The sequence below is a fragment of the Hakea prostrata genome, chromosome 7 (assembly GCF_041222555.1).
Source record: "Hakea prostrata isolate BN-2017 chromosome 7, UWA_Hpros_2, whole genome shotgun sequence".
NCBI lineage: Eukaryota > Viridiplantae > Streptophyta > Magnoliopsida > Proteales > Proteaceae > Hakea > Hakea prostrata.
In genome coordinates, this window is record NC_142606.1 from 5,298,004 (window position 1) to 5,323,653 (window position 25,650).

Sequence of the window (25,650 nt, forward strand, 5' to 3'; positions counted from 1 at the left end):
AGCTGGCCCGGATGAACCTCAGTTTCAAATAATAATAATCATGAGGATTAAGTATGAATGTATTAAGTTTTAATAAATTGAGTAAATATTTGTCCAATAGAGAGGTATTTCTCTTACATGTCAAACTAAATACCAATTTGAAAAAGATACGGATTTCATAAAACGAAAAGAAAAAAGCTTGCAGTCTTTATGTTACTACTTACTATATAGTTTTTTAGAATTTATAGGGTGTGTGGGTGGATTTTTTACAACATAGAATGACTTTTAATTTTTTAATGAAAATTAATCAATAACAATTTTGCTTTACATCAAATTTTTGGTTTTTGATATAGGTTGTTCAACTATTTATTTTTGTTGTTTTTTTGCATACCATAAACTATTAGCTCAAACCATTAATCAAGGGGGGGGGGGGGGGGCCCCCCCCCCCCCCCCCCCCCCCCGGGGCCGGGGGGGGGGGGGGGGGGGGGGGGGGGGCGCCCCCCCCCCCCCCCCCCCGGGGGGGGGGGGGGGGCGGCGGCCCGGGGGCCCCCCCCCCCCCCCCCCCTCCAAACAAAGTTGTCTAACATCGTTGTTGGCTTGTTTGTTTGATGTCATAGAATCCCAAAAAGAAAAGCCCAAATTGGTTAGCTTTGAGCCCAAACCGTACCAAATTGAAACCGGCCAAAGACCGTTATTTTGCAAATTGCTTGTGTTTGGGCTGAGTGTTTTTCAACCTGAACCAGCCCCATACCACACTGTTGACACCCATATCTCTCCACCAATAGGACACCTTTATAACTTAGCATACAATATGTTATGTTTGAAATTTTTTGAAACCTAAGAATTAGTTAAAAACGATTAAAGAGAAAAGTGTCGAGTTCTATATATATTTATAGAAGTTTCATTGAACATTAAAAATATTAAGACAAAAAAAGAAAATACCAACATTAATACATTTTGTTTGAGAGTCGAATCAAGGGACATATTATAATTTATAGGTAATTCATTAGTGGCTAGTTCGTCATCAAAAATAAAAATAAATAAATATATTATTTGAATGGTGTATGTATATTTTATTTATTTATTTATTTTGTTGATACAAAAGTATATTTTTTTGGGTAGGGTAATAGTCGTGATCGTAATGAATTTTATTTTTTTTTGGTAAAAATTGTAATGGAAGTCAAGTTTGCTTTTTTTGATGGTTTATCATATAGCTAAAAAAAAAGAATATTGACGACTCTAAGGAAAAAAAAAAATAGAAAAATTACAAATTGTATGCTTTAGTGGGACTTAAAAACTTTGAGTTGCTCAAAAAAGTATTGATGACTCAAATCCAATCATATAATTCAGGTATTATAAACACATTTTAATAAATACATAAAACTCTTTCACCACAAAAAATACCTTTGCAAGTACACCATGAAGACCTTAGAACGAGTTTATGTTCCATAGCATAATTAGTCATTCAACACTACTCCCAATTGATAAGCAACATCACTGTTGGTTATCATATTTGATGGGTATAACACCTCATATGTCAAACCATGTTCACATTTAATCAAAATCAATATAATACAAGACCTTAAACTATCTATTACCACTTTGAAGTTTCAAGATTATTAGGGAATGTGAATCTCATACAAATCCGAATACTCTTTTCCTAACAAACTCTGAAAGAATCGGATTCTGTAACAAAATTTGTACAGAATTGGACTCTGTAACAAACTCTGTCAGAAACTCTAATCTACAAAACCCTAGTTTGTATCGACCTCAAGACAGAGGACACTATATAAATACAGTGACTCCCAATTCAGAGGTGAACACTGTTACTCAGATTCTCTCTTCTAAAAACTTTTACAGAGATCAAATGTGATTATGGATCAGCTTGTGTCGACTTGGATCATATGTTTTACTTTCAAGTAATTGAGTCATTCCACTCACTTGTTTTTTGGGTGAGATTGCAAAAGCTGCATGCATTGCTGATCAGTCATCACAACAAGGCAAAAGTCAGTCTGATCTTGGTACGGATCTGGCCACTTTGTTCATCAAATGAATAAATTATCCTTGTAAGTTCAAGCTTGTTGGATTTCTGAAAATGGTTACATGGCTTCTATATGCCCATCACAAACTGCAGAAACTTGGATAAAGCAACAAAGAACTTGCTCAACTCCCAGCTTTAGTAAATGGATGATTAATTAAAGATACATCTCCTGTAATATACACATTGGTGACAGAACTAATGGGTGACTGCCTTACCTTTACTTTAAGGGTTAATTACAAGGTTGAGTTGTGTTTCCCAATAACCAGAACAAGAATGCTTCATCATTTCCATCGTTTTGCATTTTTCAACCCTTTTGACTTTGCTTTTGCTTGCTGAAATGCCATCATTTTCTGTTTCTTCCGGGCTTCCTTCTCTGCCTGTTACAAATAAAATTTATAATTTCAGAATTTGCTGTGTTTTACCTCCACATGCTACTGATGCATTCCCCATTTATCTTGACATTGAAAATTTTCCAAATAAATGAATTGCATATTTACCTTCGACATTTTAGACTTGGCTTTTACTTTACCGGACTTCTCCTCAAGCTCCGCCTCACGTTCAAGTTCCCTTTGTCTAGCATCGAGGTTCTTTTCTAGATAATACTGTGGACTCAAAACAGATCGATAAGTTAAGGAGACCACGAACGTAGCCCAAATTTCTCAAGAAAATGAAGACAAATAAAGTAGCATCAAAGAAAATATGGTTTAGAATTATGAAACTTACATTGTAGTCACCTGCATAGTCTTGTAAATTGTTGTCCTTAATCTCTACTACTCTGTTAACTATTTGCTTTATGAAATATCGATCATGAGAAACTGTGATAACAGTGCCCTTGTATTCTGATATTGCCTCCTGTTGGATGATCAGATTACTTAGCTAAGAAATTAAGTAGTGTAATAGTGGGGAAAATCCGGCCAGAGAAAAGAATACCTCAAGCATCTCTTTTGATGGAATATCCAAGTGGTTGGTCGGTTCATCCAATACCAACAAGGTAGATGGTGTAACCATAAACTTGCAAAAGGCGAGTCTTGCCTACACCAGTTGGCCAAAACTAAAACATTTTTAGTTTAAGACATTTAAAAATGAAGAAGGTGGAATGCATAAACAGTGCAGCATGTCCAAAAAGACAAAAATTTTAGGTTTAATACATTTAAGAGTTAAACAGTGCATCACGTTAAAGTCATCAATCACAAGACAACAGCTACTAAAAGGATCTCATCGAATTGGCACACACAAAAACAGTTCTTCACAAAATTCTGAATTCATCTCGCAACCCCCCCCCCCTCTCCAACACTTCATTTGGAACTGAGGACAAGAATTCCACAGAACGGAACTATTAATTTATGAAAACACAAATCAACACATGTTTCCCATAGAAATAGAAGACATGACAAGATCTTCAACTAATACCAAGAAACCACGGAGAACACCCAATATTCAGATGAGCACAAAGATGGATTAACTATTTCTTCAAGCCATCACATACTAAACAAAATTCAACCAGAAAACAAAACAATGATGGGAAGAGCGTTGCAGTTTACAACTTAACGAAAAGTGTAAACTAACCTAGATGGTCTTTCCTATATAAATGACAGAGGAAATGAGACGGGAATCAATCAGTGGGTAACAAGAAGCAACATTTGAAAACTCATCAATAAAAGCTACTGATGGAAAGAGACACATCATTTAGTTTGAGTATCAGGAGAATTACCTTTTCACCACCACTCAAAAGAGAAACCTTCCTATCAAGCATATCTGACTTGAAATTACAACGACCTAGGAGTCCTTTTATATCATCTAATCTCCAATCCTCTGCAGCTTCTTCCACTGTTTCAAGCACCGTTTTGTCCAAATCAAGTGCTTCAGCCTAAAACCAAGAAAACAGCATTCTCAGTTAAACTATTAAAAATGAAAGATGGCGAAGCTTCTATTTATGCATTTATAACTAAAACCACCATTCTAGTGATACAACAAATAATGGAAATGCACTGGTGCTTAAAATGACCAACCTGATTCTGCTCAAAATAGTTAGGGAGAACATTATGCTCCCCAATCAGAACCTCCCCACTTCTTGCCTTCTCCAATCCCATAATCAATTTAAGCAAGGTACTCTTTCCACACCCATTTGGACCAATTATAGCAACTTTCTCACCTCTCTGAATATCAAGATTAGCTTTCTTAAAAAGATCCTGAAAAAGAAAATGCACATGCAGATACCTCAGACCAAGTTAGCACAGTAACTATAGACTATAGTAACATGATGATGATAAAATATTATTCTTTATAATGCAACGTACACACCACCAACCTTATCCCCATAACCAAATTCCAGGTTCTTGACTGTTACAACAGATAGTCCACTTCTTCCACGTTCAGGAAATCTGAACCTCATTTGTTTCCGCTGAAACGGTTTCTCAATTTGCTCTTCTTCTTGCAGTTTTTCCAGTTTCTGTCATCACAATGGCATTCCAGACACTCTTCGTTTAAAGCCATTGAAGTTAAAATTAGGCAATCTAATGGAAGGTTATTTTCCAAAGAAAATTAAAGAATAAGGTTAATGTAATACTTAAGATTCCAGGATACAAGTCTAAACATTAAAAAGCCAGAGCACCAACAGTATCATAGCATGCAGTGCCAGCTGTATAAGAGAAGAAAAGAACCACAAACTACATCTAAGAAATTTAGTTTAGGGCTTTCATTAGAAGCAGCATGCACAATTCAGTGATAATAAACTCAACTATATAATCATGTGAAAAAACAAGACCACCTAAGTTAATAAATATTCATTTCAAAGCAAGAAGGACCCATTCATGACAAAACAATAAATTCTATAGTTATTAGAACTCAATACCAAATTGCAATAATGCAATCAGTGGAGAGAAGTTCATTGCCCCAGATTTCCTTTTGTACATTCAGTAAAATGAAAAAAAGCTATAAAGCTCCATCCGTTATTTTTGGGTTCCTGTATATGTGTATCTCAACATACCTTTTCTGCACTGGATGCACGGCCAGAATTTGCTCCACCACTTAACCTACTTATTATTTCTTTGGTATGTCCAATTTGCTTCTGCTGCTTCTCCCAAGCGGCATTCTGAGCTTCTATCCAAGAAGCCTTTGCAATAATATAGTCAGAATAATTTCCCCCAAATGTTCTGGATACACCCATATCGGTTTCAACAATTTTTGTACACAATTGATCAAGGAAAGCTCTGTCATGAGATATCACGACCATTGGCACGTCCTGCTTTTTCAGGTAACCTTCAAGCCACCCTATCGTGTCAAGATCAAGGTGATTAGTAGGTTCATCCAGAAGTAACAAATCAGGGTCCTGCACGATGGTAAAAGAATGAATTTCAATTAATTATAATCGCATTTTTAAACAGAACCCGCGAAACATCAGACAATCTTCAATATTAGAATCAATTTCTCAGAATGAGCTTTGAGCCGCATCAAAGCGAATACCTTGAAAGATTAAAAGAAGAATAACACACAGATACATAAATAACACACAGCCATTGCACTTGAATTCTCACTTACCTTTAGCTGTAACTCGATGTTCAACCCCTAAATTTTTAAATCAAACATGATTAGTACCTGAAGTAGGATTTTTCCCAGCGACATCCTCATTTGCCATCCACTACTAAACGACGCAACCAGCCGGTCAGAATCTTCCGTCGAAAAACCTAGTTCGGGCATCATCTTATTAATCTTCACTTCCACCACGTCTAAATTAACGGCCTGAGCTCGCTTTTGAAGTGAATCTAATTCATCGAGAAGCCTCCCCATGAGAGTCATGTCCTCAACAGATTTCTCAAGCGCATTCTGGACCTTCTCTATCTTCTCAGCGACTTCCATTTCCTCCTTGAACGCACTCAAGAACTCCTCTTTCACCGTCCTGCTCAAAGAAACCTCGAACTCTTGACTCAAAAACGCAATCTTCATGTTTGCTTTGGCCTTAATCACATTTCCGGAATCAGGTTCCTCTTGCCCCGCTATAATCCTCAATTGGGTCGTCTTTCCAGCGCCATTAACGCCTACTAATCCTACCTTCTCACCCTTCTTAACTTCCCAACTCACATCCTTGAGCACAGTCACCCCTTTATAGGTTTTACTAATATTTTCTAATCTAACTCCAGAGGACACACTCGAAGCACCACTGTTCGAATGTTTGTTATTTCGATTCTGCTTATTCTCATCGACCGAGAAGAGAGATTCTATATCTTCCACAGTATTGTCAGCGACGGACGTTTCAACAGCAACCGCAGAAACCCTGAATTTAGGGTTAGATAAGGTGCTAACTTTAACTAACTCATCAGTTCTTCTCCTAGTCTGAATTAATGAAGCCAAATTTGGTAGTGAACGAGGTCGGATGTTGGTTCTTCGAGCATCTAAAAGAGCTGAACCAGTGAAAAAACTCGATCGAAGATCGACACATTGAATCTTACTAGCTAAATCCATATTCTCTTCTCGAACTGTAGCAGCAAGAATTCAACTAATGGTAAGCCCAATTTCTCAATAAATATGGGAATTGAAAGATTTAGACACAAAAAAATGAAATTTTGAAAAGCAATCAGGATGAACTGAGAGAGGCAGAAACTCTAGAATTGAATTCGGGAAGTGAATTAGGGCATATCGAGTTTCCGACCAACTCTTTGAGAGAGTGAAGTCACTGAGAAACTCTCATGCACTAAACACCATGGAATAATGAGGAAGATAAAGAGGTTTTTCAATTTACAGAAATTGATATAAATTCTGAAATGAGGTTTTTTTTTCATTTTGACCATAGAATAACCCTAATTTCGGATTGGAATTACAAAAGCCATGTCGACCGGTAACTAGTGAATTAGTAAAAAGGGTATTTTTGTTATTTTGTTGTAATGTAAGGGCAGTTGTTTTGAGGGACCAGTGGTGGAGGTAGCGATTAGCGAGGGTGGAGAATCGCAATATTCATTTAAATTATTTTTAAAAGAATTTGTGTGGCGGTGAGGGAAAAGATCATATAAGGGAATGATTTGGCCCCTTAGTTCTTTGCCACGTGTTGCTCAAATTGTCTCCTCCACTCTTTTTTTATGAGAATTTTTTTTTTTAAAAAGTAATCTGTTTTAGGATCACACATTGCCATAATATTTGTTTTATTTGTCGAGTCCAGTTTCAAGAATTTTTTTTTTTTTGGGTTTTTTTCTTTTTTTGGGTAAATGGAAGATTAATTACAACTGGGGCAAGAAAATTCGAGAGATCCTGAATACAAGCTTCAAGAACCAAGGAGTGGAATTGGCCCATACAGTCCTACTTGTTGTTTCAAGAAACTTGGTTTGTTTAGATTTAAAAGCAGAAATTTCCATAGCTTTGGCATGTGATGAAATCTTGGCGAAGTTAGGGATTAGTTTGAGGGGCTAAGTTTGGTTCCAATTTCCTTTTGAGATGGAATTGATAATTTGTTATGTTAGGGATAATGGATGCACAATCATGAACAGAGAATAACACAAGAAAAACACACAAGGGAAATTTAACGTGGTTCGGCAAAACCATGCCTACGTCTACCAGAGAGAAAAATAGTTTCACTATTTCCAAGAAACCTCACACCCACAAACTGTTACCCTTTGCTTGCACCCAATCGTTATCCTCATGATGGGTTCCCCAATCTCATACAGGAATTGTTTCAGAGACTGATACCTATAGGTTATCTCATAGAGACTATTTATAAGGAAACCTAAAACCCTAATCTCAGTGTAATTATAAGTTTAACTCAGTACTAGTAATTGACCAAAACCCTGTTTAAATTATAAATACAACCAAAACCATAATTACATGGGCCTACAGAATACAAGACACGCAAATCCAACATGTTCATCACACCAGATGACTTGCAAGTTGACTCAGTAGTCTTTAGTTCTTGAATTTTTGGATAATATCCATCACCTATGCTTCAAGTAGAATTCTATTTTAGGTGTCCTTTGGTAAGAGTTTGAAATTTATGCTCCCAAAAAATCACATCTTCCATTTGATGTAATTCAAAAAATCATTATGTATCTTTACACACATTAAAGTAGGTAAGTACAAGTATTTAGAGATGAAACGTTGATAGATATGACGCTCATGATAGATATCTATGTTGTTGGTTATTGATGGTCGATTTAGTTTTAAATCTTTTATGGATTTATTTATGACTATTAAAACCCTAATAAGATTTGGTTACTTGTTGTTATGCATTGTAGAATTCCTCCCAATCTTGAATAAAAACAATTATTTTGACCCGAATTATCACTGAATTATATGTTTGAAATTTCGAAGAACCAACTTATCTCCATCCCTAATTTTCTTATATATTAAAAAGCTATCAGGAGTCTAAGGAAGACTTGGTCAATTCCATATATAAAATTTTAGCGATATTCCATTCACTGAATGTTGAGTATTTTGCCTCCAAAATACACGTTATTATTAATAAATTATTATTATTATTTTATTAAAAGAAAGAAAAGAAAGCAAAAAGGTTGACTATGTCATTTAAGTAATCTATAATATTCTCCTGAAAGTAACAGAGAAACAAGCATGATGAGCGTTGCACGACTTTGAAGGGGTCGACTTAGCAATTAATTATAAGAGAGGAGCAGAAAAATCTCATATCGTGCTATCATCAATTATCTTCTACAAAATTGCTTCTTTACTGGTAGAGAGAAAGAGAGAGCTCTGTGCTTTGATCGTCTTTTCTTCCTTGTTCTTTGTCGATTCTGAGTTCCACGTTCAAATCCTTGAATCCATGGAAGACCGAAGGGAGGTAAAGGTGATTATACTTCATGTTTCTTTGTTTATGGCTAACTTCTTTGAAATTATTTGAAAGTTCAACTCATGATGAAATTTAGAAGATCATAAAATGAATTTATTTGCAGAAGAACGAGGGGTGGCTATCGGTGCCACAGTTTGGAGACTGGGAACACCAAGGGAAAATGCCGGATTACTCGATGGATTTTACAAATTTAAGAGCGATGAGAAAGCAAAACAAGAAGGAAATCTCTTCTAAAGACAGACTTGGTAATGAAGAAGAACTCATAGCCAAACTCAAGAACAGAAACAACCACCACCACCATCATCATCGTCAAATCACTGAAGATGCTGATCTTTACCCCGACAGTCACTCTCCAACGGTAAGAATCATTACCAAATCATTTGTTTTAGCTTCCAAAAGTAGGATTTTGAATTAAATTTAGCAATTGTTCGTTGTCTTGCAATTTCTGAATTGTGGTCATGTATTGATTTTCTGTAGGAGACGAGGAAAAGATTTCTCAGTTTCTTCACCTGTTGTGTAAAAGCTTAAATCAAAATCATAGGATGCAGTTGTACTCATATATCAATGTTACATGAATTTGATTCCCTACATAGCAACTGATGCCATTGGTTGTCACACTGCTCTAAAGTTCTCATTTCCAACAAAATGCCTTCACTACAGAGATGCAATTTGTGGCAACTAATTACATGAAGTAAATATATAGAGAAACTGTATCCTGGAAGGGGGTTGTATGATACTCACTTAGAGATGACCTTCATGAAACGATTTAGCGATGAAAACAAGTTCATGGCTCTAGCCAACATCGAAGGGCCCTTCTCTGTCTCATCCACTTCCCCGAAGATAATCTACATAAGAATGAGTAATGGTGTACAGTTATTGAACACATTAATCAGAGTATCAAAGAACTAGGCCAAGTGTTTTCTTCCCAACTTCCTCCTAATCTATGGTTCATCTTGAGTGTGGTCTTGTGAAAGTTTTTTGAGTACAATTACAGAAGTTATGCAATGAAAGTTTAAGTTTCTGTCATTCTGGAGTGTCTAGCCCCACACTCATTGTTCATTTCATGTTTCTGGATTTGCATCTCTAGGATTTTAGACCAAAAATGCAGTCTTTCACCATTCATCGTAGACCTCCTTCAAGTTCAATATCAGAGCAACTAATTAAGGATTAATGAAAAGGCTTACCTAAAAGATTCCATAACCAAAATGTTGATATAGATAATGTCCAGAGAGTAGGTGTTGATTCTATTTTTTTGTATATTTAACTTTACACCACAGAATGAGACCTAGGTCAGATGCTACAATCATCAAAGTGGCGATTTTATTGGGATAAACTCTCTCCAGGCCTCAAACAGTGTCTGATATAGTTCGTAATGATCAGTAACAAACCTCAATTTCTTCTGCATCAGGACGGCTTATTTGTTCTTTGGCCAGCAAATATCGATTTGGTCTTGCCTTATCATCACTGAACACCTTCCACAATCTGGAAGACAATCAGAATAGAGAGGAGCTGAGACAGAATCATTCATTATAGCCAAACCTCCCTACCTACGCCCCCCCCCCAACCCAACCCAACCCACACACCAAAAAAAGAGAGAGGGGGGGGGGGGGGAATGTAAAATGATCAGAGTTTAAGAGGGAAACCAATAGCTCCTCACCCTGGATAACATCTAAACACTGCACCTAAGGGCAAAGGTCTCATCGAGTATACCACCGTAAAAGTGCTGCCACAGAATAAGATATACAGTTTAGTATTTTAACATGGTTCACAAATACATATGATCGAGGTATATTACAACAACAACAACAACAATAAGCCTTTTCCCAACTAAATGGGGTCGGCTACATGGATTCTTGCCCTCCAATCAGTTCTGTTCAAGGCCATGCTAGATACAAGGCCTAAGCTATACATATCCTTTCTCACCACTTCTCCTAAGGTTATCTTAGGTCTACCCCTAGCTCTTCTAGTTCCTTCAATATGGATTATATCACTTCTCCGAACAGGAGCATTTATAGGTCTCCGTTGAACGTGGCCGTGCCACCTCAAACGACTTTCTCTAAGCTTATCACTTATGGGAGCAACTCCCAGACCAACTCTAATATGATCGTTTCTTATCTTATCCATCCTAGTTTTGCCACTCATCCATCTTAGCATTCTCATTTCTGCTACACTGAGTTTATCTATATGATTCTTTTTAACAGCCCAACACTCTGCACCGTACATCATAGCTGGTCGGACAACGGTCCTATAAAATTTTCCTTTAAGCTTTAATGGAATACGCCGATCACATAAGACCCCGGATGCACCTCTCCACTTCATCCACCCTATTTTAATTCTTTGGGAAAACCTCATCTTCTAAATCACCTCTTTTACTTATGATTGAACCTAGGTACCTAAAACAATCACTCTGAGGAATCTCTTTATCGTCAAGTATCACCACTTCATCATCTGCCCGATCATGACTAAAGTTACAAACTAGATATTCGTCTTCGATCTACTAAGTTTAAAGCCTTTTGATTCCAAAGCTACTCTCCATGATTCTAATTTGGTATTAATCCCCACTTGGGTCTCATCAATCAACACAATATCATCCGCAAAAAGCATACACCAGGGGACCTCATCTTGAATGTCTTTGGTTAATTCATCCATTACCAGTGCAAATAGATATGGGCTTAAAGTTGACCCTTGATGTAGCCCAACTGTTATCGGGAATTCCTTACTTTGTCCCCCCACTGTTCTAACACTAGTCACCGAACCATCATACATATCCTTAACTATATCTACATATTTACTTGCAACACTTCTTTTCTCTAGTACTTGCCAAATTAACGCTCTAGGGACTCTATCATAAGCTTTTTCTAGGTCAATAAATACCATATGAAGGTCTTTCCTACATTTTCTATACCTTTCCATAAGTCTCCTAATTAAGTAAATAGCCTCCGTTGTAGATCTTCCCGGCATAAACCCAAATTGGTTCTCCGTAACTGTAGTTAAGTGTCTCAACCGGGTTTCAATTATTCTCTCCCATAATTTCATCGTATGGCTCATATATGATCGAGGTATATTACAGTACCAAAATCGCATCATATAATACAGGATAAGTTGCTTATTTTTATGAAGACTATTCTCTTATCCATATTTCTTAAATGAGTCCCTTTAGGCCCAACATTGAGTGCAACATGCATTGCCACTTGATACTGCAAACAATGTTTTTCCTACTGATAAGCATTTGAAAGATCAAATTGTTGAAAATGGGATTTTGGCTTAAAAATCCACCATAACGGAACTTCATGACATAATCTATCTGGAGTCAAGCAAATCTGATATCTGGTACTAGGTTTGATGACACCTCCCTCAATAGACCTTAATGATTTCATCTCACTTGGAGCTTGTTTGATGGGTTTTCTTCAGGTTTTTATTTATTTGGGCCTGAAGGGACTCAATTATGTCAGGCATCACTTGTCCATTTGTGAAAAAGGAAATCTATTTGGATGCTTATAAAGAGGATCAAGCGCTATACAATTTACATGATGAAACTAAAGAACTTGACAAAATTTTCGATTGAATCATTGCCAGGTAAAGGCAAAGGTTGCCAAAGATGACAAGGAGGGTTTAATAACTGAAGCTTGAGAAACACATACACATACTGAAAAGAGAGGGTTTAGGTTTCAATAAGCAGTGACTACATGATGACATATTTCTTGCATCCTACCTTGTTTTGTTATTTAGGTTTCTTTTATACATGCATGGAAACAAAGATAAAATAAAAGAAAAAGCTACTATTGAAGAGTTAAATAGAAAATGTGTTTGTAATCTAAGTTGAATTTCCAGAAAACACATATGGATGGAAATTATGCATCCAAAAGAAGGAAAGCTCATCAACAATACCTCAAAAAGTACCGGCGCAGTTTCCGAACATTAAAACCAACTCCTACGTCTTCACTGATCAGACGTGGGTTCCACATGATGAGGGGCCTTAGCTAGAAAAAGAATAATCAGGAACCAAAGGTTAGGAAGACCATCACTGTTAGCCTGAAAATACTCTGTAGGATAACTTCACTGCACATCAGAAAAATGTAATATATTTACATGCCCACTGGGTACATTTTGCTTTTTCACAATCATATCAGATACATCACAGCACCGTAAAATCTTCCAAGTAGTATCTTTCAACTTTGTTATCTAGTTATGCCGTCCCCCTTCCAAAGAAGAACCCTAGAGGACTCACGATTATTTCCCCAGGGGGAGGGGCAAAGGAAAAAAAGAATCATACCACTACCAATAACGTAGGCTTCTCTCTCTCTCTCTCTCTCTCTCTTAAACTATCTATTATTTTGTAAGTTTTCATAGATAAACCCACCCCGCACCACAAGGGATGTTTCCTTGGAGAATTACTATCAGATCAAAGGATTTGAGTCTTAAAGAAGCATATAAATTAACCCTTAAACACATAATTGTAAAGCTTTTTTGGAAATAGGAAACACAAAGGAAAGAGGAATCAGGCAGTTACAGGATCATCTGAGAGATTGGATGCAATTCTTTCTACATATCCCAGCATCTGATAATCTGGAACCACCATGACTACAATTTCATCTCCATCTTCCACAGGCTTTCGGTCACTCAAGCTGCATGAAAAAGAACAGAAGAATTCAAGACCAAATAATCCTTGAAAGTTGGAAAACCCAAAAAACAAAAATAGGTCGCATTAAGAAAAGAGAAGGTAGTCAATTTTTCATGAGCTTATCTCTTCATGTGCACATTGGCATACATACCATTATATCCAACCACATAAATTGAAATTTAAGATTTCTGGTAAAATCCTACTAGTAAGACAAAAATAGCTGGATAAAACTGAAAGTCAATTGATAATTAATTGACAAGTAGCACGGGATTTTGACACCTCTTATGTCAGGAGAGCACAAAGTACCAAAACAAGAACAACATTGTGTGAGAATTGGATTTCATCAATGTTGAATTGATTCCCCCCCCCCCCCCCTTTATTAATATTTGTGATATAGAAGTTATGAGAAAGTCGATTGAGGTGGCACGGCAACGTTCAATGGAGACCTTTAAATACCCCTATACGGAAGAGGGATTTAATCTAGATCAAAGGAGTTAGAAGAACTAGGGGCTGACCTAAGATAAAGTTAAGAGAAGTGGTGCGTAAGGATATGCATAGCTTAGGCCTTGTATACTATTGCCTCAAATAGAGCTGGTTGGAATGGAAGGATCCATGTAACCAACCTCATTTAGTTGGGAAAAGACTTGTTTGTTGTTTGTTGTTACTGTTGTTGTGATGCAGACGTTGTCAAAATCTATCGATCCTGACTTTTTAAACAACACGTCTAGACGCTTTTCCTCACTTTCTTTCACATACCCAACTCCCCAAAAATTCTTAAAAGTAATAATTTTTATCAATAAATCCACTATTAATGAATGCTGGACAGCTTTCACAAGATCAATCAAAATACCAGAAAAGGGTCTACAAAAGAAGCCAATATTTAGATCCAGTTGAATCCATTTGGTAGTACTATGAGGTGGACAAAGTGTCTGATGAAAAGAATGAAATTGAAGCAGTTTAACTTAGGGTTATTGCTAGAAACTTGAATTGCAGACTCTCCTATATTTAGCATTGTATTCTTTCAAGAAACCAAGAATGACAGGGTACTCTGTCAGACTAGCATGATATCTCCAAAAGTTTTTAGGGTGTGGTTGGGCTCCAATTCTTCGAATCTTCAGCAGGTTTCTTGGTTGTTTCTAGCAATGCTGCTACTACATTGAATCGGTTGCTGGAGACGAAAATCAATTTATTGCTTATGTAGCTTATCCTTTAGAACTTTTTGAAGAAGGTTCTGTTACTAACATTTTTACTTTGGTTCAAAGCGCTATGCACTCTACATCTGGAGGATTCGCCAATCCCTCCCTCCCATGTTAAAACTTTCCAAGGCCTGCCTCATGGTATCCAAGTTGAAAGGGATTTGGCTGGACCTTTGAAGGTTACTATGCAGTTATTGAGAACAATGGAAGAACAAATCAATATCTAATGTAGGATCCAAAAAACAGTGCAGCAGTTCCAGCAGTTTAACAATGCATACACACAAAAAATAAGTACTAAAAAAGGGCCAAATGGCATACCCAGCCTCCCTTGAATACTGTTATTCATAATTTTTATTCAACTTGGATTTGGAATCACACAACCAAGACCCCCTCTCACCAAGTTAAACACGGTCGCCTTTCCTAGTGAAACCCATGATTGCTCAACCCAGATCTACTTTAGGTGAATAGATAAACTAAAAAGGAAAGTCATCCATCTGAAACATTAAAATTTTTATTCTGCAATCAATGACACCGAGTGGAATCCTGGAAACTGTAGATGAAGAAACCACAACAGCTCTGCTTGCAAGGCTGTTATCATTCCCTTGGATTAGAATACTTGTCCTGCATTCTACCCCCACGAAACAAAAATCTACTGAGTAGGAACAGCAAGAAGGCAGGGCCAAATCTAAACCATTAAGAAACTTATCAACCCAGACCCAATTTGTGCCCTGTAAACATGCACGGCATTCAAAAATCAGGGCCCCCCTACCGGTTGATCCACAACCCACCCTTGCCCTATCAAAAAAGAGAGAAAAACCTTTTTCATTCCAAATCTGACCCCAACCCAATTTTGGTCATACTACCCCTAATTCATTACGAATAAGCAGGGACTGGAACAGAGGCCTCCACTTAACCAGACCATGCTGATACACCTATTTGCTGTACATCTTGAGGTCCATTTTAGCCCTATACATACAGCAGTAAAATTTTGGATAGAGCCAACATTCTAACTCATATAGGTTTTGCATCACACTGAATGTTGTGGATGAAACAAAGTCATCACTGATATTAGTATAAATCAAATCATCCATTAGTCCCTTCGAGGAAAGACCATCTAAACAAGGGTGATTACCTAGAGAATCCAAAAGCTGCATCTTTCCATCGGTATTTAAGGAGGGCAGCTGCTCCAGCATCCGGGAATATAGCTTTTACCCTCTACAATAGACACTAGTGTGTCAAAACTTCATTAGAGAATTATAAAAAGCCAGCATTTGGGGTTTTCAATCCGTGACTGCTGTCAGCTTGATTCTGACTCTCTCTCTTTCTCAGTTCAATAAAGAAGTCGAACATAATAATCACTATTAACAACTAGGATTTAGCCCAGATAGTAAACTAACAAAATCCATGGTAAAGAAACCAGGAAAGAAGCTGGACAAAAAAGATGGTACTGCATAAACTAAAGTAGCACTTATTCTAAACCTGGCATTGTGTTTCTTCTATAAGCGTATCCAAGAAAATCCTTGATAATTCCCAAAGCTCAGCTTGGGCTCCTTCCTCATCAAGAAACTGCAACTGCGGGATCAAAAGCTCAACCTAAAAATAAAAAAATAAAAAAATAAAAGATGAAAAAGAAAGTTAATAGTTTCAGGTTATAAAGTCATGCCACTGAAAGTTCAAACATCAAAAAATTCATGCAAGTGCTGATAAGTCATGAATTGAAAACTTCCTTTATAAGATTTTAATAACTGGTTCTGTGAAAGATATGTTTAACCAGTAGCGCAGACTTTATGTGAAGAAAATGAGATATACTAAGAATATAAGATGAAGATATTTGGCATGGTGGCTACCAATGATTGGACAGAAAGGTTCAAACTCAATATTATGGTGGGAAACAAAGTCATTTTGGACATCTAGTCGAAGAAGCAAGAAGTTGGCTGAACTTTCCAATTTCATTTTCTGAAAACACATTACTTTGTGGTGACGGGAAACGTCTAATGAATCATGATATGAGCAAGTTGGTGACAAGCAAACTAAGTGTACTTCTTGTATTAACGAAAAGAAAAAAAGAAAAAGAAAAAGTGTACTTCGTGAAGATACATCATACATGGAGTCAACCAAGTACTGTAACATAGAGTCTTACAAAGTTTGTCAAGACAATCCAGGAGTGCATGATATCCTAAAGGCTCAAATACAGTGACAAGAAGGACAGGTAACATAATTTCACCCATGGTATAGTTTGTATCAGTGACACTTGAATACACTAATTAATATGATTCCATCAATTGGTCAAAGTAGATCACTTGTATAAAGAAGAGAACAAATGTTTGCCAAAATTTGTATCATCTGTGAAGGACAGGGACCTACAATTGCTCTCATTCCTCCAGAAGATAGGAACAGGGCACTTGCTTGACTTGACTGTCGGACTGCACCCTCCAAGTCAGATGGTAAGCAACTGAAAAAACAGACAGAAACCATTAGCTTCATACTTCTAAGGTTTCCCCAGTATATAACCCATTAGAAACCCAGCAAAACCCATCTTAAGTTTAAATTTGGCTGAATATTGGTGTTAATAATATTGAGAAATCAATCGATGCATGTAAATTCAAGAATGGGCGGTAAACTTTCTCCATAAGAAAAGAAACCTACCTATTATAGAAGATTACAATAAGAGTAACTACCAAAAAATGAAGAATATACACAATAATATCAGATAACGCTCCCTCTCAAGGTGGAGCATGAAGATCATGAATATTTTATATGGATTACAACTGTAAATTCCTTAAGCAAGCTTGCTTTCTAATATATCACCAAGAGCACGGAGTCATATTTGATATCAATTGAATATAATATTATTTATACAAAAAAAAATATAATATTATCCGATAATTAAACAAAGAGAAATTTGCGTACATTCACAGAAAAACCCCATTTCTTTTTTTCGTTTAGATGTTGCGTCGCTTCTACTTAGTTAACTTAATTCACCCATAAGAGAGTCTGGTTACAGAAAATTTAAGATTAGGAAGGAACCTGTCATCTTCTTCTTGTTCTTGAGCTGGATCTTGGGCTTCTAATTGAAGCGGTGTGCTGCCATCTAGCTTTCCAGGGCTCCCGTCGCCTTCGAATTTCTCAAACTTCGCATAGGTGCGCAAGCTCTTACGAGCTTTTAGCCCGGTTCCGCAAGCCACACGAGTGGTCGAGAGCAAAGTGATAGAAAAAGAAAAGCGATTACTAGAAACGCTGTCGCCACCGCAGGTGGCGATGGACGGGGAGCAGAAAGGAAGATGAGAAGCCATAAGTAATTTTGCTCTTGTTCTGCTCTGCGCTTCACATACACCGGCTTACTCTTTTATCAGTTTCGCGGTTGTTAGTTAATGACGGTATCTTATCCCTTTTATTTGTCTTATGTATTGAGTATCGTATCGATCAAGTGATATTAAGAGAAGTATCGGGATACTTTAAACCTTGCTTATCAGTTTATTTTCATTGTCTGTCTTATCATCTAGGTAGGCATTTTATGGAGTTCTATTCTCGCCTTGCACATCTCTACCATACATTATTAATTTACTCAGATCCTACCTCTAGTTCATTTTAGAGTCCCAATATTCCTCTCATCCCCCACCCTCACACATGGCATCCCCATAGTAGATGGGTAAGTCTGTGTTAGCCCAACCACGAGGCCAGGGGCTGGTGGGACAGCCCACTTAAGTGGAGAGGGTCTGAATTCTTCATTTTGTTATTATTCAGAGATAAACCCCACTTTACTTACCTTACTTCTAATGTATAGTGAATAAGTGTGAAGAGAGCGCAAATCTCTACCCACCGATTAATGAATGATCCAAATTCATTTTAGTTATTTGTGAAATGTTGATTTTATCATCTGAACCAACTCTAAACTATTCTTTCATCATCTCTACTTTGACCAAGAATTCTTCCTATCTTGACGGTAAAAATTAAAGAGGACCATGACACTCTCCGAATCGCCTGGTGAATCATGGTTTTTGATGTGGTCTGGCGTGGAATAACTAAGTCTCTCTTCCCTCTAAGTGACAAACCACCGTAAATGTGTTTTTAGCACAGTGGTATCAAATCTCATATATAAGAGGAGTAAGACCAAAGAGGTCATGTTTTGTTGTTATTACTTATTACCACCTCTCTCCAAAGCAATTAAGCAATTAACATGCTCGTTTGCTATCAGATTGAGAAACACATCTGACAACAGTGTTTGGAAAACCCATGCTTTCTGACCAAAAACCATAAGCCATGGTCGCTTAATGTCTCCTCAATATCACGGCCTATGCTAAGAACCAAATGCCCCTGGTCTTCGGCTTAGGATATCAAGAAAATCACAGCAAGTGGTCAAAGAAACAATTCGAAACAAACAAGTTTGATGTCCACAGAGCATACCCTTAAATATTGTCGAGGACCAACAAAGGATATCAGGAAAATCACAAAAAAATAGTCAAAGAAAAAGATTAGAAGCAAAGAAGTTTGATGTCCGCAGAGCATAAACTTAAATAATGTCAATGACCAACAAATGAAGAAAACAAATAGAAACGACTCACTACTAACCTGAAAAAAAACCTAGTTAAAAAACCTGAAAACCTAGAAAAGTCACTAAATCTTTTCCGTGAATCCATGGCATGTCCCAGACCAAAAAAGTTGCGACCCAGCCAAGCTAATCTATAAGCAAAACTTTCATCAGACAACCCCAAAATTGAAAGCTCCTCATAAAACCCTCTAGCAAAAAAATGGGCCAAACCCTACCAACACACGCACACCGTTTGCAATAATCAATCAAATCAGAGTCAATCATTCAAAGACAATGATCCAAGCTGGTCAGCAGCATCTGTTCCTGTGCTTGCTCGTCGCAGAACTTCCATGGCCTCCTCGACTTTTTTGTTCAGAGCATCTGGTGATTCTATGAGATGGAGAACTTCTGTTTGATCCATTTCCAGCAACATCCCAGTGACTTTTCCTGCAACATCAGGTGCAACACGGTCCACAAGCGGAAACAATTGCTCCCCCAGCATCTGCAGTTAAACACAGGATGATTACATTGATCACAGAAAGGAACTACTTGAGATGTATCAAATTAATGACATAGAGAAGAGAAAGAGGACAGAGTAGATACCATGCGTTGTTGCTCTGGGTTTGCAGACGCCAAAGCGGAGGAAAGTGTTTGAATGGGAACTGGCACAGGCCGTGGGGTCTCCATTGGAGATGGAGACACCCCAGACACATCTAGGGACAAAGGCACCATTGGACCCATAAGTCCCTGAGGAACCAAAGATGGTTCCATCCCGTTTCGTGCATTTGGGAAGTATCTAACTCCTTGATTTGGATTACGCTGCATCAGCTGAAAAATAAGAATGTTAAGTTAAAGGTCAATAACGTTCACAGATGACCAATTGCACCAAGGAGCCAATTCAGACAATTGGACATTCCTCTCTAGTCATGTACAAATGATATGGAAGACTTTGACAGAACAGATTTTGGGTGATACATCAGAGTAGCATGAGATTTTTGGTTGTTCTGACCCTCCACAGAAGGCAAGAGCAATTAACAAATGCACTGAAAACTGGGTTAGATAAATAGCACACCTGCTGCTGCTGCATCTGTTGGGGGTTCCCACCCCTCCTCATACCCATCCGCTGTCCAGGTTGTCCTTGCCTCTGAAGGTGGAATGGCATCATGAAGTTTGGAGCAATGCCATGCCGAATCCCGGGCACGAGTTGCTGTTGGAAGCCATATCCTGCAGGCTGCGTTGGAATAAGACCAGAGCCTTGACCAAAATACAACTGCTGAGGGGGAAGTCTAGGCCCCGGGTGAAATCCGGGCATCCCCGATGGCACAGGTGCCATTGCACCAGGGGCACGCATCTGAGAAAATTGTGCCTACATTACAGAGCAAAATAATAGATTTATGAATGTTGGAATGTAAAAAAGGGATTATAAAAATCTTAAATGAATATTGAAAATATTATGAATAATCATTTGAATTATGTGCCATAATAATATTATAAGATTTCCCGATGCTTGTTTACCATTTATTTAACATGGTTCAATTATTTTAATTATCTATATAAAATGTCATTTTAACTAAACTTGAATCATGCAATCCCTACCATATGTTGCAAACCATGCATGGACGCTTGCAATAGGGTTCCACACATGCATGGGCCAGAAAAAATTTCCACTCCCCTCCCCATAGAAAATTACACAAACTCAGAAACAGTGGAAACTCTGATTTCACAGTAAAATTTTCTTTTCTGGCTATTTTACAGTGACACAGCAGAACCTCATTTGCAAAGATTGCTCATAAAAGGGCCACAACTGTAAACATTCCCAATTTTCAGGAATACTGTAACACCAGCTACTAATGCAATATAAGCAAAACATGAACAGGAATAGGGGAGAAGGTAATCCATCAAATAAGTAAGCTGCACTACCTGAAGTCTTGCCCTCCTCTCTTCCTTGCGTTGAGCCACAGCAACATAAAGAGGTTTCCGTCCAATCATCTTCCCATTCAGTTCACTTACCTAGATAAAAGTAAATAATATATAAATCATAGAGGTGTGAGGATGAGTGGATGTGAGCATTGCAAATGGAAGAATGAAGTGAGAACAAGTCTGGAACTTATACAGTTTCTGTCTGTAAAGGGGAAAATAAACTAATAGTGGTAAAGACAGCTAACTTACAGCTCTACTGGCTTCCTCTGGAGTAGAAAATGCAACAAAACCAGATCCCTTGCTCAGACCATGTGGGTCAAGCATGACCTAAGAAATATGAAATGATGTGTTAAATTAATCAGAGATATATTGACAACATCAAAAAGGCAAATTTTTTTTACTCAATTGCAAGAGATATACCTTGCAGGATGTAATATTTCCAAATTCTGCAAACAGCTCCTTCAGTTTTTCATCATTGATAGTATCATCTAGATTTTTTAGATATAAATTAGCCCCTTGAAGTTTTTCCAGCCTACCATTTCTTTCTTGCTCGTATTTAGCCTTCAACTCAGCCTCTCTTTCAGATTTCCTCTGAGCCCTTCCCACATACCAAACCTTGTCATCGTTAAAAGTAAATCCATTCAAGTAGTCAACTGCAGCAGCAGCATCGTCTGCGTTCTGAAAGTTAACAAAACCAAAGCATCTAGAGTTTCCATTCACATCTTTCATAACAACTGCACTAGTGATGGGACCGTAGGTGCCAAAAACTTTCTTCAGGTCCTCATCAGTAGTTGTTTCAGACAAATTCTTTACATATATATTTGTAAACTTCGGAGAACCATTTGCGGGGTCTCTTTCTTGGCGACGAACGAAAAGACCAACATAGACCTGTTTGTCATTTATTAGCATCCCATTCAGTTTTTTAATGGCATTTTGTGCAGCCTCCTCGGAATCAAACTGTACAAACCCATAGCCTTTTGATTGGCCATTGTTGTCAGTAGCCACCTTGCAAGACAGTACAGATCCAAAAGGAGCAAAGGCCTCATGCAATCCCTTGTTATCTATTGAAGTGTCCAGGTTCTTAATAAATACATTGGCGTATCCACTTTTTCGAATGCTGGGATCTCGATGTGAGAACATAATCCTTATTGGTTTTCCATTGATGGATGTAAAATTCAAAAGTTCCATTGCGTTAGTAGCTGCAATTACAATTCAAACAATCTCAACAGTTTAGGTATTTAAACATAATAAATAAACATTCACTATTCTCATACAAATATCATCATCATCATGATAATCCTAGGACCAGAATTAAACTATTCACTCACAGAAGTAAATAAACTCTCTGGTTTTTCTCCCTTTCTCTGCTTGGGTGGAGGAAAGTAGTAGAAAACAACAAATTATATCAAATGATTCATAGAAGAAAATAAACCTTAATTTCTGTCCCTCTCTCTCTTTGGGTGGAAAAGATTGGTAGAAAACAACAAATTAAGATTTTCTCAGAAGGAATGATGCAATTTAAAGAGTAGGCAGATGCAAGTAAATGAAAACCAGAAGTAACACCCAAAAATAAAATACAAGTACAACATATGTCTAGGAGAAAACTCAGTGTACCATTCATTTTTCCTTGATACATAATGTCCTTCAACTAAGATTTTAGATTGTAAAATCACCCTCCTGAATTATGCAGGGTGTATAATGCATATATTTGTTTTGCCCATACCGAATCAAATGTTTTTTGTAAACAAGAACATACATTTCTATGTAGGAGATAAAAAACAAAGCACGACAAAATCTACCATGGTCCTATGAAATATTAGAGCACAGTTCTCCAGTACGATAATTATATTTCAACAACAACACTGAACTTATACAGCACTCAATGCTTGTGCACCAAAAACTACAGTAGACTACAAAATGTCATAGGTTTAATGAAATTGAGATTCCAAAAACTACATAATCATTAAATATGATGTTTCCATCTGTAGATTGAGGTGAAAAGATATTTCAACTCCAGAAATTTCAGGGGTTCAGAGAGTGCAAACATCAAATCCCCCCCCCCCCTCCAAGAACTACATTGATGTCGATGACATTTTGATATGACTAACTCACCAGCAAAACAAATTTTGAAAGTCAGAATCTATTGCAAATGCATGTTACTCATGAACAATAGTCATTAAAACCATACTGAGTTACTCATGGACTAGCACACTTGAAAAAAATAGAATTCTGTCATTCCAATCGTTTCGAACTCTATAAAAAATAAAATAGAATGCCGTCAATCCATCAAATACCAAATGTTCGCAAAATTTTTAATTTTTCTTTCAATGGTAAACCTAACATATATAGTTTATCAATACAGCATTTAAACTCGCGGACGAAAGGAAACCCTAGACGGGATGCATGCATCAAGTTGGCATCGAAACTCTAATTCTGATCATCAAAATTATAATTTATAATGAAAAGAAAATTTGAAGAAATACAGGGAATTAACGAGGTAATTGAATGATGATCAAAGAGTTCTCACCCTCCTGAAAGGTGTTGTAATTCACATAAGCATAACCAAGAGAGACCCTTCTGATCTGATCCCTGCAAACCCTAATCGATGAGACTGGAGCAACCTGGCTAAATAGATCATAGAGTTGGGCTTCGCCAACTGATGGGTCGAGATCCCCAACATACAGAGAAGCGTTGCCGAACCCTGCTCCATGCGTCTGCAATTGCGGCTGCTGAAGTTGCTGCTGCGAAGACTGTGGTTGCATTGGTTGTGCAGTAGTTGGAGGAGCATTGGCCATTGAAGTTTTGAAGATTGAAAGAAGCAAAAATTGAAAAGAACCAAATTGATAAAACCAAACACACACACCAACAGAAGCTGATGTGTTAGTGAAGGAGTTAGGGTTCTGACCACAACGAATGCAATTCGGAGAACTGCAATTAGGGCTTCTATTTTCGGTTTTGATTTTCTAATTTTTTTTGGGTTATCTTTTTGCAGAGAAAGAGAGAGGAGGGAAGCCAAATAGGAATATGAGCGGAAAGGGAGAGAACCCTTGAGAATGAAAGGGAACTGAACGAACGCAACGCTACATGCTTCAGTTTTAAGGTTTCGGCACGTGTCGCTTGCTGACCTGGCATCCCATAAATAGATTTCCACGTCGTCGAACACTTCTATGCTCCTACGTTTCATGAATTCAGATTTACTTTAATGCCCATACAGCCTTTGTATTAGATAGCAAGAAGGATACGTATATTTACTATAATGTCCATATAGTTTTCACACATGACCCCGCCGTTACTGGTAGTTTCTTTCGGTTTCAAAAGGACCGTTTCAAATTCCGATTAGAAATATTTTTTTTTTGGGGGTAAAGAATTAGAAATAGAATTCAAGATAGCGCAGGAGAGACGCAGCAGTTTCTTTGAATAATTAACTACAAATAATTTATGTCTGTTAATGACTAAAATAGTCATTCTTCCCTAACCAGTCTGACCAACGGGTTCAATAAAGTTGTCTCAACTATAGTGATAGTGGCCGATCCGGCCATCATGTTCAGGGAGCCCAATCTAGTTAAACTTCTATCACCTGTCAACTACTTAGAAGGATAAGTCAAGTAAAGAACTCTTCGTAGAGTTACTTTCGTAATACAACTCTTCTTAGAGTTATATTCTGAGTCTAACCCTGATAACAAACACCTCAAGCAGGCATAAAAAAATAAGTATTCATATTTCTGTATGATCAGTTACTTGAATTCTCTATTGAGTAATTGTGATCATAATTATCTTTCAAGAATATTTTCAGTTACCATACCAAAACATGCCAAGACATCCCATATATACATATCCTTTGATAGGAGTTTCCATCCCAAAATCATCAGATACCATTTGATGGAAGCCTCGTGTGAATAATTATGAAGGTTGGCTTCATCAACCTCAAGTATATCTTCAAGAAAGCTCTTACGTTTTGATTAAGAAAATCTCTCTTGCATGTTGTTCCTTCCTGTATGTTCTAATATCTTAGCTCCATTGGTGAAAACCTGCCAGATATGACACTGGACCTGAATACAGAAGCTGTGAAATCGTTGATCCCATCATTTGTAGGAAACTGATGATCATCCATCATAATGGCACTGCCTTCTTTTCCTGTGTCTGATTCTTCAATTTCCATTAGTAAAGTCTGACATCATTCCATCCGCTTGGATTTCCTGATAAAAATGACTCAGAAAAAAAAAAACATAAGACAGTTGAAAAAGCCAAGAAAGGAGAACATGTCCCATGACACAAAATTATTGACTTTCTGGTGTTTGCTTGGATAGCATTGTAGAATATTTTTATTGTCTGCAATTTTCATCTCTTAAAATTCCCTTTTGGATGATAATAGCGTGCTTATATAAATTAAATTTACAAATTATCATCACAAGGTTGCTTAGTTAGTAATGACAACTCTTCTGAAGAGGTCATGAGTTCAACTTTATTATAACGTGCTACATCGACGGGCAGTAGAAAAGCTTTCATCTAGTATGGAAAAAGATTACATTATTGAAGATCTTCAGAAACACTGCTACAAACCCTCACCTAAAGCTTGAAATC

General features: G+C 37.4%; 3 protein-coding genes and 1 long non-coding RNA gene across 5 annotated transcripts; 1 reads left to right on the plus strand and 3 right to left on the minus strand.

The window, feature by feature from the left end:
* Window positions 1–2,154: 2,154 nt before the first annotated feature.
* On the minus strand, window positions 2,155–6,724 carry LOC149009250 (ABC transporter F family member 5-like). Its single transcript, XM_089163253.1, has 9 exons — window positions 5,615–6,724; window positions 5,007–5,348; window positions 4,329–4,469; window positions 4,030–4,209; window positions 3,732–3,887; window positions 2,951–3,052; window positions 2,744–2,872; window positions 2,518–2,622; window positions 2,155–2,397 (listed from the first exon to the last, which is right to left on the minus strand). The coding sequence occupies exons 1-9, from the start codon at window positions 6,476–6,478 to the stop codon at window positions 2,302–2,304; spliced, it is 2,115 nt and encodes a 704-aa protein (XP_089019379.1). The 5' UTR covers window positions 6,479–6,724; the 3' UTR covers window positions 2,155–2,301.
* Window positions 6,725–8,710: 1,986 nt separating this feature from the next.
* LOC149009251 (uncharacterized) lies at window positions 8,711–9,421 on the plus strand. Its single transcript, XR_016174505.1, has 3 exons — window positions 8,711–8,801; window positions 8,908–9,162; window positions 9,282–9,421. It is a non-coding gene; the product is annotated as an uncharacterized LOC149009251 (long non-coding RNA).
* Window positions 9,085–17,971, minus strand: LOC149009252 (uncharacterized). 2 transcript variants are annotated; one of them, XM_089162149.1, is made up of 10 exons: window positions 17,649–17,971; window positions 16,986–17,073; window positions 16,101–16,214; window positions 15,754–15,836; window positions 13,315–13,429; window positions 12,693–12,784; window positions 10,462–10,527; window positions 10,193–10,286; window positions 9,546–9,649; window positions 9,085–9,275 (listed from the first exon to the last, which is right to left on the minus strand). In XM_089162149.1, exons 1-10 carry the CDS (start codon window positions 17,912–17,914, stop codon window positions 9,173–9,175), a joined length of 1,125 nt encoding a protein of 374 aa, XP_089018275.1. In that variant the 5' UTR covers window positions 17,915–17,971; the 3' UTR covers window positions 9,085–9,172. The 2 variants fall into 2 exon arrangements, with proteins under 2 accessions (XP_089018275.1, XP_089018276.1); XM_089162150.1 differs by having other exon boundaries at window positions 9,235–9,313.
* Window positions 17,972–18,892: 921 nt separating this feature from the next.
* On the minus strand, window positions 18,893–24,115 carry LOC149009253 (polyadenylate-binding protein 3-like). Its single transcript, XM_089163567.1, has 7 exons — window positions 23,597–24,115; window positions 21,490–22,268; window positions 21,319–21,396; window positions 21,070–21,159; window positions 20,222–20,515; window positions 19,753–19,977; window positions 18,893–19,651 (listed from the first exon to the last, which is right to left on the minus strand). The coding sequence occupies exons 1-7, from the start codon at window positions 23,862–23,864 to the stop codon at window positions 19,427–19,429; spliced, it is 1,959 nt and encodes a 652-aa protein (XP_089019693.1). The 5' UTR covers window positions 23,865–24,115; the 3' UTR covers window positions 18,893–19,426.
* Window positions 24,116–25,650: the final 1,535 nt, after the last annotated feature.

Excerpts from the sequence above, each read along its gene's own strand:
- LOC149009250 (XM_089163253.1), bottom strand. The coding sequence starts at position 6,478 with ATGGATTTAGCTAGTAAGATTCAATGTGTCGATCTTCGATCGAGTTTT. Across the intron at positions 5,349-5,614 it reads TGGGAAAAATCCTACTTCAG|GACCCTGATTTGTTACTTCT; the intron begins GTACTAATCATG and ends ACCATCGTGCAG. Across the intron at positions 2,398-2,517 it reads CCAAGTCTAAAATGTCGAAG|GCAGAGAAGGAAGCCCGGAA; the intron begins GTAAATATGCAA and ends TATTTGTAACAG.
- LOC149009252 (XM_089162149.1), bottom strand. The coding sequence starts at position 17,914 with ATGGCTTCTCATCTTCCTTTCTGCTCCCCGTCCATCGCCACCTGCGGT. Across the intron at positions 13,430-15,753 it reads GCAGCTTTTGGATTCTCTAG|CTTGAGTGACCGAAAGCCTG; the intron begins GTAATCACCCTT and ends TTTTTCATGCAG. Across the intron at positions 10,528-12,692 it reads CTGCGCCGGTACTTTTTGAG|CACTTTTACGGTGGTATACT; the intron begins GTATTGTTGATG and ends ATTCTGTGGCAG.
- LOC149009253 (XM_089163567.1), bottom strand. The coding sequence starts at position 23,864 with ATGGCCAATGCTCCTCCAACTACTGCACAACCAATGCAACCACAGTCT. Across the intron at positions 22,269-23,596 it reads TTACAACACCTTTCAGGAGG|CTACTAACGCAATGGAACTT; the intron begins GTGAGAACTCTT and ends TTGTAATTGCAG. Across the intron at positions 19,978-20,221 it reads AACAGATGCAGCAGCAGCAG|CTGATGCAGCGTAATCCAAA; the intron begins GTGTGCTATTTA and ends CTTATTTTTCAG.